Below are 15,101 nucleotides of genomic sequence, written 5' to 3' on the forward strand. Positions count from 1 at the left end.
CTTCCTAGTAATATTATTATGCAATTTCTATATGCCAATTCATATATGACCAAGCTTTAATTACTTAAATCTGGAAAGTGCTCAATCATTTTGTAAGAACTTAGAAACTAAATGCTAAAAGAACAAAGAGGAGCCCGTGCATTCCTCGAGCCCCAAAAAATAGTGAATTAGAAAAGTACATTCAAGGTCGAGGTAGAAACAAAGATCGATGAGAGAATGCATTGTATGTCTGGTTATTCCCACATATGGTCTATGTCTCTTGGTACGATGAAGGAACGATACCTCCTAGTGATTTATTTTAAGATCTCTCTGATTTAAATTGATGCAGCATTGTGCATCCCAGGAGATTTGAGATTAGCTATTCTGAGTACAACTCCAAAAGGTATAACAAAAATGCTCGCCGTATTGATTCCTTGTTGTAAAAAGCTCTTCCAAAAAAACACCTGCTTCCCCGAGTAAGAACCGAGATTTCGCAAAGATCCCGCCTTTCCAGCTCCACGAAGAATGGAGCAATCTGTGGTATTTACATGAAAACATTTTAAGTTTAGAAGCGAGGTTGTCGTCGCAAGGTGTGCGTCATTCTAGGGCGGGATTCGCAATCAATGGCTCCTTGATGATAGCCACATCCGCCTTCTTGTCTAGCGGCCCTTGAGGGACTCCAAAAAGAGTCGAAAATACTTGTCGATGGCACTCATCACAGAAAAAGAAAAAGGAGAAATGGCCTTCATCTGGAAGCCTATGGATGGTGGCTTGAGGCACAAGTCGGGAGATGCAATCGGCCATTGGTGGCGGGACCACTTCATCGTCCATTCCCTGCATAGTACCAACATAAATAGAACGTTTCATGCATTAAACATCGGTTATGGTCCATCTGCAAGAACACCCACCAACAGAACCAGAATTCCAAGCTCCAAATCTAGTTTCATTTTCAAAATGCTCCTTATTTCTTGTGAAAGCGTAGTTGGACCAGCACAAGCGACACTCACATAACAACAAATGTGACAAAGGTTAAAAAGAAAAGCTAAATCAACGTTTTCCTGCAACCTACAAGACAGACCTAAAACTTATGCACACTGCAAGTGTAAGAATCTGAAGATGCTCCAGACTTCACAACGCAACTCAATATCTGACTAAATCCAAACATTCTAGTGATTGATTCAAATCCCAAGTCCCAAGGACTCCATGTGAATATTGCAACCAAATACAGCTGAGGATATCTCAGACCTGCTACCCGAAACTCATTTCCAGCGAAGACCTAAATCCCGTAGAGACAGACCACAAGAAGCTACTGAAGAGTGAATAGCAGAGGTCCTGAGTGTGTGTGTGTGTGTTCTTTTGCATTCATTTGTATTGGATTCTCCCGCAAAGGGATCAATTTTGAAAACATAAAACCCACTGATATCATAACGAGGTGGTTTTATTTGCACCAGTACTTCAAAACATCACAAAGTGGTATAAAAGAGAAAAATGGTCCCGACCTGCCATAAGTGTATAGGACCAAGATATCCAGTCAATTCACAATCGGCCTGGCTGTACATAGATTTTAGCCATGGAAGAATGCCTTTATGTTGGCACTTTTTCTGAACCTGAAGATCTGCCAAGCTGAAACTCCACTTTGATACCTGTAACACATATTCCTCTGTGAATGGTGATATATCGCCTTGACGGATTGATTCTTCCACGTTCCTATGCCAAAATTCTTCAAATTGTGGTTGTTGGATCAAAGCTTCATCCTGAAGAAACCAGTTCCAAGAATTACATAGCATTCAAGTGCTTTTACACTATCTACTCCATCCAAGGGAGTAAACGTAATTTTATGCTATTAACAATATATCAGCTTGAGTAGTCCCATGGAGACACTATCAGCCTCTGCCTAATGATGACGTGTTCGGTGCGTATACACTAATAAGGATTCTGAAATTTATTAGGTGGGATCCAGAAGAACACCTTAACCCATTTAGGTAATTCCCATTTTTCCTAGAGATACCGTTATTTACTGAATTACATTAATGCAAGGTTGCTCAACAAATGGCGTAAATTTTCAGCTATCACAAATCCCATGTTCAATAAACAAAACACTTGCATTTCGAGAATGGTATGGCACTGCTAAAGAAATATAAATATGGAAATTAGTTATTCGAAATAAGCAAACAGTTTTGCAGTAACTCATATATTGCACTTCCTAGATTCCTATGTATATTCAGTAACAAAGCATGTAAACCTTGGTCGTTCACATCTCATTTACTAGCGATAACTGCAAGCATTGCTAAGCAGAAACCATTGGTGGAGTTCCATAAATGGTTCCACAATAATATCTTGAGCTTCTATCTCACCTTCTTTGCCATGGATAAGGACAGCCAATCACTAATTGAACCATGAATTCCAGAGAAAAACTTCCGCCGGAACAGAACCGATAGAAGCTTGGGAAACCTCCGAGCAAGACCATAAGTTAGTTTTCTCCTCTGAACCCACTTTGCCCATGTCCGAGAGCTTTCATCCTTTGTCATACGAGGCTCATATGGATTGATCATTGGTGCGACCATAGCTACGCCTGCAGAGTCATCAAAGAAGCATCAAAAAACAATGTTATACTTTCTCAGTTCTTTGATAAACAATGATTTACGTGCATACATGCAAATGCCCATTCGGTGGTGTCATAGGCTGTCCAGTCAATTATTATCTTTTATACTATGCATACACTTCTCTTCTCATTTGGGAATATTTGGCTTTCTGTAATCATCTGATTCTTGTATCCATTTTCTTTATCTTCTCTTTTCATATAGGGGGTGGCTGTGTGTTCAACCTCAAAAGTTACTCATGAAGTAGTTGAATTGCACGTTATCATCCATACTGTTTCGTCAAGCATTTTTAGCTAGTAGGACTGACAGTGATATTCCTGCCCAGCTAGTAGAGACTACCTAGACAGTATAGTATGGTGAAATTGTCCACTCACTGAGTCCCCCAAAAGACAATCCCTCATGTTCCCCTTCCAAACTTCGATGCATTTATTCTGGACTGTCATTTTCATGCCTTGACGTAATCTCTTGCATACATCAGTCACAGAGAATGTATCTTGGTTCATGTCATTAATTACATGGATGACTATGTAAGCTTCACCCAGGAGCTTTCAGGTAATTACTAGCTCATTCAGAGCAAATATGTGAGACACAAAAACAATTCGACAAGGGGTGGTTGGGGAAACAAAATCATAGGGATTACTTCTCTTTTTCTTTTTACAGGGAAGACACAAATTAAATTATTACATCAATTTTGGAGCACTATAATCTGATTCTTTTACCGGAGCAATCAATGTGGACACCAAAGGTGTAATCCATATAATAGAAAGAGGGATTCTGAGATAATTCTGATGTAAAAACAAGAATGACCAATTTCACAACTTTTATGAAGGATGGATGAATTCAGGTCTTGCCATCGTTCAACTAAAGCCAATCATTACATAGGAAGTCGACAAGCAAAATAATATTCAACATTAAAAGTGGTTGACATACCTGCAACCCTGTCAGGGATATACCTGAGTGTTGCCCAAGCATGCATGCATGCGCTAGAGAAGCAAAGCACCCAGAACTTGTCGGTAGCATCAACAGAATTGGCTAGATATGACATGTCCAAGGCTGAGGAGTTCAGGTTTCTCTCTGGATGAGGATCGCTCTCTCCAAAACCAGGAAGATCATAGGTGACCAAACGGACACCAAACTCTTCCAGCAAAGATACCTTTATTCCAGGAATACCTTTCAGAAGAAGTTTTACAAGAAGTATATAAAATGAGCCATTATGCATAAGGACTTTGCGGAAAGCACAAATGAGCAAATGAGATATGATGACAAATAAGCCTGGTTATGTCTTACCTGCCAATCTGGAGAAGAGAAAAGAATGTGGAATGACGATGGTAAATCTAGCTCTATCAGCAGGTACACCTTGTTCACCATATGCAATATGTCTGCCATCTGGGAGTTGCACACGGATAGCACTAGAAGGATGTTTTTGCACTTTCTTCACATGCGGAGCGAAACTATCGTTAGTCATATTGACACTCAGTGCTGCAGAAAACCCACAAAACTGTTATCCAGGAGAACTGCAGGTAATGGAAAATAGCAAAGAAGCAACGCCTAAAAAATCCTTAAGTCCCTTTTCCAAGAGTATCACTTTACCAGAAGTATATCATTTATATCCAGCAAACTTGCTGAGCCTTGAAAATTACAAAAAGAAGATTTCCCGCAGTAACAGGAGGAGGAGGAGATTTGCTTCATCATTTCCAACACATTAGAAAGAAGGGACTCTTATTCAAATCTTTATCCCCTATAAGGTACTTCATTTGACCATTCATGTAATTGCCAAAAGGGTTGTTTAATGTTCCCTCAATCTCAGAAAGTTGTAACCCACCAAAAGTGTGATGATCCAAATTTATGCTCAGACAATATTCATGGCATATATCGCTCCTAGAAAGAAAGCTCCCAAGAGATGTGCAGAATGTTGCATGTGCAAGCTCTCCACAGATCGAATGAGCTTTTTGGGTGGTCTGTCTCTCAAAAAACCTTTTTAACCACTGTAGATGTTATTGAACCAGATTGTCATCTAATGACTACTCAGAAAGGTAGTCATTTAACATTCAGGTATCGCAGACTCTGCATAATCAATCAAAACATGACAGTCGACTTTTGAACGATTTTGAAATCGTTCCAGCTGTGCTCTTGGACAAAAAAAAGAAAGAGTCCCAAAGAAACTTTCTGGCGTATACCCAAGGAATGAGCTTCCTAGGTTAGTGCCTTCGGAAACAAGTTACTTCTGGACATTTTTTTAATGGAATCACACCGATGACCAATGCCCAACCTTATGCTGTACATGACTGCAATGCAAACTCGAATCATGCAATTGACTAGTCTAGAGAGTTATTGGTAAGGTATCCATGGGGTTAGATGATGTTCCTGCGACTAGTAGATCTCCACCTCCAGCTAACCCAAAGATTTGACAGACCAAAACTCTATTTGAATGTTCAAAAGCTTCCTTTGGCCAAAAAAGGAGAAAACAAAATTCAGATGCTTCACGCGCAAAGCCCGTTACATGCCATTTGTAGAGAGTTCTCCATAGCAAGACAAACAATGCACCATAGACAATCTTTTATATTCAGCAGGACAAAATCGATCAACAATTTTCATGTTACCAACTAAGAGTAAAGCCAACAAAAACATAGTTGCAGTAATTGCTACGTGATCTTGCCAGAATAATTGCAATCAAGATGTAATTTACGGAGGAAAAAAGAACCAGCACCCTTATACTCAAAGTCCCTACCGAACAGCAAGAAAGATGACAACTTTTAAATCAATTCAAGAATGCCTCGTGAGAAAGTGATCCAACTCGAAGAACAAACATTGAATACCTGCTAGAGCGAGCATAAAGACGAACAGTATCACCGGCCACGCCAGTGCCGGATCTCTATCCTCCGGCAAGTACTCGTTCAAGAACTTCAATCTACCCGAAACCTCCGCGCACGGCTTCCCGACCTTCCGAACCACGAAGGAGTCCTCGGTGATCAAGCTCTGCCGCACAATGTCCTTGAACCCCTTCCCCAATTCCCACAGCATCTCGCCCCACGCCCTCAGGAACTCCCGCGCCTGGTCCCGGAGGCTCTCCGACCGAGCCGACTCGTCAAACGCCGCCGACTCGAACCCCGCGGCCTTCCTCCGCCGATCGAACGGGTCGCTGCCGTATCGAGCCGCGCCGTCGTCCAGCAGGCTCGCCAGCTCCTCCGGCCAGGAGCGAGCCGAAGATGAGGAGGAGGACGACGACGACGACGAATTCATTTCCGCCATCGCCGAAAACTCAAGCGCGGCTTCCGCTCAGTAACCTATGCATCACGCAAAGCACAATGTGCGAGAGAGAGAGGGAGGCAGGCATGTGTAGCCATCGCTTTTTGCGCGCAGAGAGAGAGAGAGACGTGTTATTATAATGGTTCGGTGACGAGGCAGAGGAGACTTTACAAGGCGTGACATTGAAGCGAAGCGAAGGTCCTGGACTACTTTAACAGTCAAAAAGGCGACACCCTAACCGACCAGACCGCCATTGAAGACGAACTGGAGACCAGGCCATCCAAAAGCGGAAGCGATCCAACAGCGGCCATAGCTCCGAGCTCGAGCTCTATCCTTCGCTTTCTTCCTCGCGCGTTGCCCTCCATTGATGGCGACGCTGAAACCGCTGGTTCGCCATTGGTTCTTGCTTTTTCTCTGTCGCTGGAACTGCCTTTCCTCCGTTGGTGTTCACCCACCTGCGAGCTCTGTTTTTCGTACCTTTCGCTTCACGGAGAAGAGAGAGAGAGAGAGAGGGGGGGGGATGTAGAGGCGGAGGCAAATAGGGACCGTGCGATCACTTCGCCACTAGATGGACGGCGCCGCTGCTTTCCACGTCATCCACTCCTGCGCCGTGCGCCGCTCACCGGCGGGAAACCGGCTAGGGCGGTACGTGTCGGACGGTCCAACGTGAGTGAGTGAGAGTGAAGTGTGAAGCGAAAGCGAAAGAAGGTGTTTCTCGGCTCAATGTAAGGCTGTGAGCATCAAGTGAGTTAGGTTTAATTTAGAAATTTATGATTTTTTTAAATAAAAATTAAATAAATATATTATATATCATATCTATTATTAGGGTTAATACCACGAAAAACCCTAAATTGATACATTTGTGACACATTTACCTCAAATTATTTTTTTGATCATAAAAAACCCCAAACTGGTACACCTGTGACAATTTTACCCGAACATACCACAAAAAACCCCAAACTGGTACACATGTGACAATTTTACCCCAACTAATTTTTAATTTTATTTTTTTATTTTTTTGAATTTTTTTGAATTTTTTCTTTTTTCTTTTCTTTTCTTTTTTTTTCCTTCACTTCAACCTCTGGCCGGTCGCCGGTCCGGCGACCGGCCAGAGGCGGAAGCCGGCGAGGGCCGCCCTCGGCAGCCGCTGCCGCGGGCCGCCCTCGCTCGACTCGGCAAGGGTGACCCTCACCGGATCTAGCGAGGGCCGCCCTCGCCCGACTCAGGCGAGGGCCGTCCTCGCCGCCCAGCGAGGGCCGCCTCGCCGAAGCCGAGGGTCGCCCTTGCACGGGCAAGCGAGGACGACCCTCTCCCGACGCCGGCGAGGGCAACCCTCGCCGGACGCGAGCGAGGTCGCCCTCGCGGATCTCGGCGAGGGCGGCCCTCGCCCGACGCCGGCGAGGCGGCCCTCGCCCAACGCCGGCGAGGGCGGCCCTCACCGGCTTTCGCCTCTAGCCGGTCGCCGGCCCGGCGACCGGCCAGAGGTTGAAGATAAAGAAAAAAAAAATAAAAGGAAAAAAATAAATAAATAAATAAAAATTCGAAAAAAAAATAATATGAAAATTTTAATTCATGGTAAAATTGTCACATATGTACCAGTTTGGGATTTTTGTGGTAAGTTCAGGGTCAAATTGTCACAGATGTACCAGTTTGGGGTTTTTTATGGTCAAAAAAGTAGTTCGGGGTAAAATTGTCACAGGTGTACCAGTTTGGGGTTTTTTATGGTCAAAAAAATAGTTTGGGGTAAATGTGTCACAAGTGTACCAGTTTAGGGTTTTTCATGGTATTAACCCTTATTATTATATTACCGGTCCGGTCTGGGTTGGCGGGTGGGCAGTTCCACACCTGGAACCGAGAACCGGACCGGTTCCCTTAGGAACCATCGATTCCAGTCCAGTTCCGAGCGATCCCGAGCGGTCTGGACAGTTCCCGATTCTTTTGCACACCACTAATTTTGATCATCAAAAACTCAAAATCAGTATACTTGTGACAAATTTTGTTAGTTTTTGTTAAATTGGATTACTACCACGAAAAATTACAAACCGGTACCCATCAACTTTCACGTGTTATCCAATTCAACAATTTGACTGTAAAATTTAACAGAAACTAACGAGAGTAAATTTGTCGTAAGTATACCAGTTTAGTTCGGGATAAATTTGTCATTGATGCACCAGTTTGGGCTTTTTCATGGTAATAACTTATTTTTGGTAAATTGGCATTTTTTTTTGCAATTGAATAGACAGTGAGCTCAAATTTAACTTAATTATGATTAATTGCTTGGTTTGATTCGCCGTGGGTTCAATTTCAAAACGTATTCCACTCAAAAACAATCTTGGACACCACACCCTCTATTAATAATGGAGCCGGGATTTTAAGTGGCGGGCGAATTTTCCATTCTGATGTGTGATTAGTGTTTTTAGTTAATTTTTTGTTATCAACGGATATCTCAAACGACATCAACTCAATAAATCAATAAATTAATATAAAAAAATGATTAATACCACGAAAAGCCCCAAATTGGTATACCAGTGACAGATTTACCCTAAACTAATTTTTTGACCATAAAAAACCCTAAACTAGTATACTTGTGATAAATTTACCCTCCGTTGATTTCCGTTAAATTTTATTATCAAATTACTGAGTTGGATGACACGTATTGACACCTGAAATTAATTAGAGATATCAACGCTTAGGATAGATGAATAAAACGACAAGAGATGACGTCACCTGTACTAAAATGATAGCTGGTTGGTAGGTACGAGCAGTCATAAGCGGGAAATTTGAAATTCAGATGGATTTGGATCAAAAGTGTAAGGACCCGGGGTCTACACTGTGTAATATTGTCCGCTTTGGGCCCACTGACCCTCACGGCTTTAAAACGCGTTACACAGAGTAGAGAATCCAAGCCTTATAAACTAGCCCAGGACTCCCCCCCTAAGCGATGTGGGACAAGAGACATGCCCCCCTTGCCATCCTAGAAGCCTGCTAGGAGCCGCTCCTTGTCTAGGCCCTCTGGCCCCGGCGACCACTCCCCGCCCTCGTCGGACCGGGTCGTTACAAAAAGTGCTTAAGGTATTTTCATCGAAGATGTCGACAAGGAGAAGAACGAATGCCAAGTTAGGAAAAATGCGATGAAGGCCTTTGCTCCAGAAAAGCATGTGTCAAAGTGCCAAAGGTATTTTTCATCAAGGACATCGATGAAAAGGATGATGGGTGTCAAGTCAGAAAAGCTCGATAATGGTTACCATCCTAGAGGACAGGTGTCAAACGAAGAAAAGCTCGATGACGGTTATCGTCCCAAAGGACAGGTGTCAAACAGAGAAAAGTTCGATGACGGTTACTGTCCCGAAGGACAGGTGTCAAATGGAGAAAAGTTCGATGACGGTTACCGTCCCGAAGGACGGGTGTCAAACGGAGAAAAGCTCGATAACAGTTACCATCTCAAAGGACGTATGACAAATAAAGAAAAGTTCAATGACGATTGTCGCCTTAAAGAACAAATGGGCTCGATGACGGTTGTTGTTCCAGAGAACAAATAGGCTCGATAATGGTTATCATTTCAAAAGATAAACAGTTATCATACTAAGGACAGATGTCAACACAAAGAAAGCTCAAGAGCGGTTATTACTTCGTACAAAAGATAAGATCGATAACAGTTGATAAACAGGTGGCATCAGGTGAGCGGTGAAGATGAAATCAACGATGGATATCGGATACAACATCAAGAATAGTTACCAAGTCTGGGTTATAAATATCGTCTAATTATCAACAGAAAACCCCCCGCACACGTGAACAAAACAAATGTTGTCTTTTATCCTTACTTTCCAGTTTCACGCTTTCAGTTTTCATAGTTGTAGTCCTTACTTTCCAGTTTCGCACTTTCAGTTTCCCTAGCTGTAGTTGTTTAGGTCCTTATGAACTTTGGATGCCGCCGGTAATTGGATGGTTTCGTCTGAATATTCTGTAAAAATCAAGTTCTTTATTCACGCCTGGATTACTCCTGTTCGGAATTGGATCTAGAACTCAGTCTCCTTTCATTAAGAGCCGAAGAACGACCTTCGGTGAATTATATTTCGTCGCGAGACTATTTTCGACGAAACAACACGTTACAGTTGACAGATGTACCGATTTTGGGTTTTATCCTCCGTTTATCACAGGTGTACCAGTTTGTAGTTTTTCGTGGTATTAATCCAATTTAATATAAACTAACGGAAGATAAATTTATCATAGATGTATCAATTTGAGGTTTTTCATATAAAAAAAATCATAATTCACCGACGATAAGATGTTTAATCAAAACAATATACAATACACCACATAATATCTTACACCTGACATACGAGATAAAATAATTTACCTTACTTGCAAAAAGAATATGAAAGTATCAAAAAAAAAATGTCATCTTGGCAATGAGTGGAAGAAGCCTTTTGCCGGCTCTTCACATGCCAACTGCCAACGGCATTGTCCTTGAGAAGATATATGAACTCATGAATTGGCTATTCTGTTATACTAGCTCTGTTGGGTTGTTTGTGATTTAGGCACATTTGGTTTTAAACTGTACAAATGACTCTTGAAAGAGCGCCCAGAGTTCAGCTGATTAAGAGTAGAAGAAGATTGCCGCGTTTGTTCCTGATGATGGTCGTCTGAACTTCATTGAAGAGAATGTGAAGTTCTTTTCATCCATGCTTTATACTCGAATTTCCTTTCATTGCTGTTATGTCTGATCGTTCGGCTCGAATTCTCCATCCCAGTATGGGACCAAGTGCGTATTGCTGGATATGGCCGTAAGGGTCCCGACGGTCGGAGATATTCCTGGGGTCTTAACTTTTGCAAAGAGATTGTCTTCTAATGTCGACTTGATAGGTCTAGGATGCTGTTTCTGGTCAATGTCGACATCTTCTTCTCTTTCCCTTCTCTCTGTGGTCCAGTTCTTTGCGGAGACTAGCTTTTGTGAATTAATCCACCCTGAATGAAGTACAAAATTATCAACGTACCGTTCAACTTGGAACCGGACGGAGTAGACCTAATGATTCAAAAGATACAGATGATGAATAGAAAGAGCTTCAGCAGAAGTAAGACATATTCAACGGGGAAAAGGGACCCCCAGATAGAGTAAAAAAGGAGAATGCTTTTTGTACTCAGAAGGTTGTTCGATGATTTGGTAAAGAGGGTGGGTGGGATCGCAATCCACTAAAAGGGAAGTCCCCTTGCAGGGGAGATATTGGTGCAAATCCAATATTGAATCACCATCCAAGCTTGTGGAATCAACTTCTGTCATCTTTTACTTCGATAGTATATGGTACTTAATGCCAGATTGATGGTAGATAAATTTCCATGAGGAATCGTGGATCTATCTATTGGTGATGCATCCTATTGTTCTATTTTAGGCTGAACACCTCAAGGGGTGCTGCTCTGTTTGATCGAAGATAATTGACAGTAGTCCTCCGTAGCATTTGAGTTTGCCTGTTTATATTAAGATGTGGTAATGTTGAAAGGGGAGCGACTGAATGGATCTGACCATCTATTGGGGTGCCGTTTTCTGGATGCTTAAAGCTTGGTTAGGTTCTAGTCCAACAATTCATGCTGTGTCGCATTTGTATCGAATTAGTGCTGGTGTTCAAATACCAGTTGAATTGAACTTAGTTCATCGGAGCAGTCAATAAGGTACAGTTCTGCTATATCATGAAGACTCCCTTTTGGGCGAATTTGGCTCGTGTCTGAGGAAGATGTATGTCCGGCCAAAAACCTCAGACCACGCTCTTACCTAAGGCAAACTTAAAGCTGAACCTCGTTTCTTTATACCACTAGCCCTTGATGGAAGATTGACCCTCAAATTGAACCACAAGCATTGCATTTAGGACATATTAACTTACAGTTTAGGGACGGTCCAATGGTTGCGCCATTGGCATAGGTTGTTGGTAATACGGTAAACCGTCCATGGGGACAACTTCGACGATTAGACCCTCAATAGCTATGACTTTTTTTTGTCTATGGACCTGAGCAAAGAGTTTCTCCGAATGGAATTCTCCTGACTATGAGAGCAATTAGATAGCTTAGAACTGCTTGTCACTGCAAAGAGAATGACTCAAACGGTCGGTCCATCATTCATTCATTCTCTGTGACCTGGGGGAGGTGGTCGAGGGGTCTTATGCATTCATGTCATCTATGTCATCTATTCTCGTAGCATATTTCTCATTCGACAAGTCTGCTTAATTGGTTTGGAATTCGCAAATTCACATCGCTTCTGTTGTCTGACGACTCTTGTAGAAGTAAGATCTACCTAAAGAACCAGATTGATAGAGATGGGAAACTAAAGAGATTTGCGTGGTGAAGAACAGGCTCCGTTCGTTTGGCGGAAAATATTCTCCTTTTGAAAAATATTTTCCCGGAAGTCATTTTCCTGGAAAATGTTTTCCCGGAATATAATTTTCCGGTGTTCGGCGACCAATATGAAAAAGTTTCGGAAAATATTTTTCGCCGGCAACCGGCGACCGGCGGCCGGCGACCAACGGCGGTGACCGGCGATCAACTTCCTCTCCCACGAAAAATATTTTCCCTCCCATGGGCAATTTTACCTTCACTTTGAGGGAAAATGATTTCCTTTTTGTGAAAAGAGGAAATCATTTTCCTCAAAACAATGAAGGATTTGGGGGTAGGAAAGGAAAATATTTTTTCACGGAAAACATTTTCCGCCCCCGAACACCGAAAAACTCGAAAAATATTTTCCGGAAAAATATTTTTCCGCAAACGAACACAGCCTAAAAGTCACTAGATTGAACGTGTTCGTGAGTTAATCCAGCATCCTATTCCAAGAATAGGGACTTAGATTATCATTGCACCTACCTGCCTAGCCATTTTCCATCGGATATTCAAAAAGACGACATCGCACACACTGGAAAATATTTTGTGCGTCAGGCACACAACTAACCCATGATACAATTAAACAATCACTTTTGTTTGATATGCTTACCATCCTATACGGCGGCCCAATTCCAAAAAAAACCCTCAACTTTATACTTTATCCCAAATATATCCTGAACTATTTTTTATCTCAAGAAAAATCACAAACTTTTATCTAAGTCCCAAATCTGTCCTCCCATTATAAATCCGTCCAATTAACGTCACAGAAAAAAAAAAAATAGAGAACCGGCAGCTGCGGCGGTAGCTAAGCCTTCGTCGGTGGCCGCCGCCATAGCCGTCGGGAAGGAGCGGCGGCCCTCGCCTGGGCCTTCCCGAAGGCCGGCGACCCTCACCGGCCCCGGGCGAGTCGCCGGCCCTCGCTTGGGCCTTCTCGAAGGCCGACGACCCTCGCCGGCCCCGAGCGAGTCGCCGGCGTGGGCGTGCAGCCCCCGATATGGGGGAGGGCGCAACCCTCACCCCAGATCGGGGGCTACACGCCCTCGCCGGCGACTCGCCCAGGGCCGGCGAGGGTCGCCAGCCTTCGGGAAGGCCCAGGCGAGGGCCGCCGCTCCTTCCCGGCGGCCACCGGCGAAGGCTTGGCCACCACCGCAGCTGCCCGTTCTCTGTTTTTTTTTTTTTTTCTGACGTTAATTGGACGGATTTATAACGGGAGGGCAGATTTGGGATTTAGATAAAAGTTTGTGATTTTTCTTGAGACAAAAAAAATTTCAGGATATACTTAGGACAAAGTGTAAAGTTGAGGGTTTTTTTTGGAATTGGGCCTCTATACGGCACTAAAACTTTGGATTACCCATCTTTCTTTGGCTTGGTATACCATGTGTCACTGTCACGTGATGCGATTGACACGATATAACCATCACATATAATATATCTCTATTCACGTAAAAGTTGATTGACTTTGAAAAAACTCTTAAGTTTTTATTTTGGATTAATATCATGAAAAACCCTAAATTTGTATACCTGTGACAAATTTACTCCAAACTAAATTTTTTACCACAAAAAATCCCAAACCGATACACTTGTGGCAAATTTACTCTCCGTTAACTTGGATTAATACCACAAAAAACTATAAATTGATAAATCTGTGATAAACATATGGGTAAAACCTTAAACTGAAACACCCGTCAACTATCACGTGTCATCCAACTCAGCAATTTGACTGTAAAATTTAACCGAAACTAATGAAGGGTAAATTTATCACATGTACCAGTTTGGGGTTTTTGTTGTTCAAAAAATTAATTTTGAGTGAATTTGTCACATATATATTAGTTTAGGGTTTTTCATGATATTAACCCTTTTTTATTTTCAAGGGGAAATGGTAACGTGTTTGGTAAATGAAAATGAAGTTCTCTCTAAGTTTAATGTAAAAAATATAAATGCAATAAAAACTATTAAAGGATTTTTTTTTTCTTTTATGATCTCATCGTTTTCATTTAGAATGGAAATAATAATCGCAAAGAATTTCGGTTATAACATGTATTTTGGAAATAGTTCCCTTGTTTTCATTTGAAGATTGTTTTTACTGTGGCACCCGGTTTATATTTGGACTGCTATCATTCTCAAACGATAAATGAGAAAAAACAAAAAATCTAGGAACGCGAATGATAACCATTCTCTTTCAGAAATCAATTTCTAGCCAAAAATAAATTTTTCTATTTCTATTCCTTGGAAGAGTTTTTGAGCCAAAATAAACGTTTGATAACAATAAAAAATTTCTATTTCCAAAATAGAAATTCGTTTGATAATAACACAAAATTTCTCCCTCCCGAGCGATCGGTGTCAGACGGCGGAGGACAATAGGTGGCGGCAGGAGGCCATCGACAGCCGGCGTCAAGCAGTGGCGAAGGATAGCAAACGATGACCGGCAGCAGGAGGCGACGACCGGCAAGAGGCGAGCGGCAGCGGACGACAGGAGGCAAGCGACACTATCCGCCAAGAGGTGAGCAGAGACAAACAGCGGCGAGAGGCGACAGATGACAGAAGACGACAACAGGAGGCGACCAGTGGCCAACGACAGGAGGCAACCAGTGATGGGCAACAGTAGAGGACAGCAAACGCCGATCGATGGCGGACAGCAGCGGGAGACGGCCGACTAGTAGAGAGGACAAATGATGAAAAGAGTTTTTATTTCTCATTTCAATTCCAAACCTATTTCTGGAATCAAAATTTGTTCTAAAAATAGAAATATGAAATTGCGTAATAAAACGGATTTTTGTTTTAAACTTGTTCCTAAAAATAGAAAAATAAAGAAATAGAATGATTATCATGCGTACAAACTGCTCTCAGAAACCAAACAGATCATAGCTATTTCTTCTCAGTCATTGTCATTTTTATGCATTATACCCATAGCAACTA

General features: G+C 42.3%; 1 protein-coding gene across 1 annotated transcript; it reads right to left on the reverse strand.

Annotated features, from left to right (window-relative positions):
- Positions 1–212: 212 nt before the first annotated feature.
- LOC115672265 (uncharacterized) lies at positions 213–6,175 on the reverse strand. Its single transcript, XM_030594034.2, has 6 exons — positions 5,396–6,175; positions 3,867–4,058; positions 3,510–3,749; positions 2,334–2,551; positions 1,479–1,733; positions 213–813 (listed from the first exon to the last, which is right to left on the reverse strand). The coding sequence occupies exons 1-6, from the start codon at positions 5,826–5,828 to the stop codon at positions 577–579; spliced, it is 1,575 nt and encodes a 524-aa protein (XP_030449894.1). The 5' UTR covers positions 5,829–6,175; the 3' UTR covers positions 213–576.
- Positions 6,176–15,101: the final 8,926 nt, after the last annotated feature.

Source organism: Syzygium oleosum, unplaced genomic scaffold, assembly GCF_021117445.2.
Source record: "Syzygium oleosum isolate NSW1041296 unplaced genomic scaffold, Sole_v2.1 Sole_v2.12, whole genome shotgun sequence".
Classification (NCBI taxonomy): Eukaryota; Viridiplantae; Streptophyta; class Magnoliopsida; order Myrtales; family Myrtaceae; genus Syzygium; species Syzygium oleosum.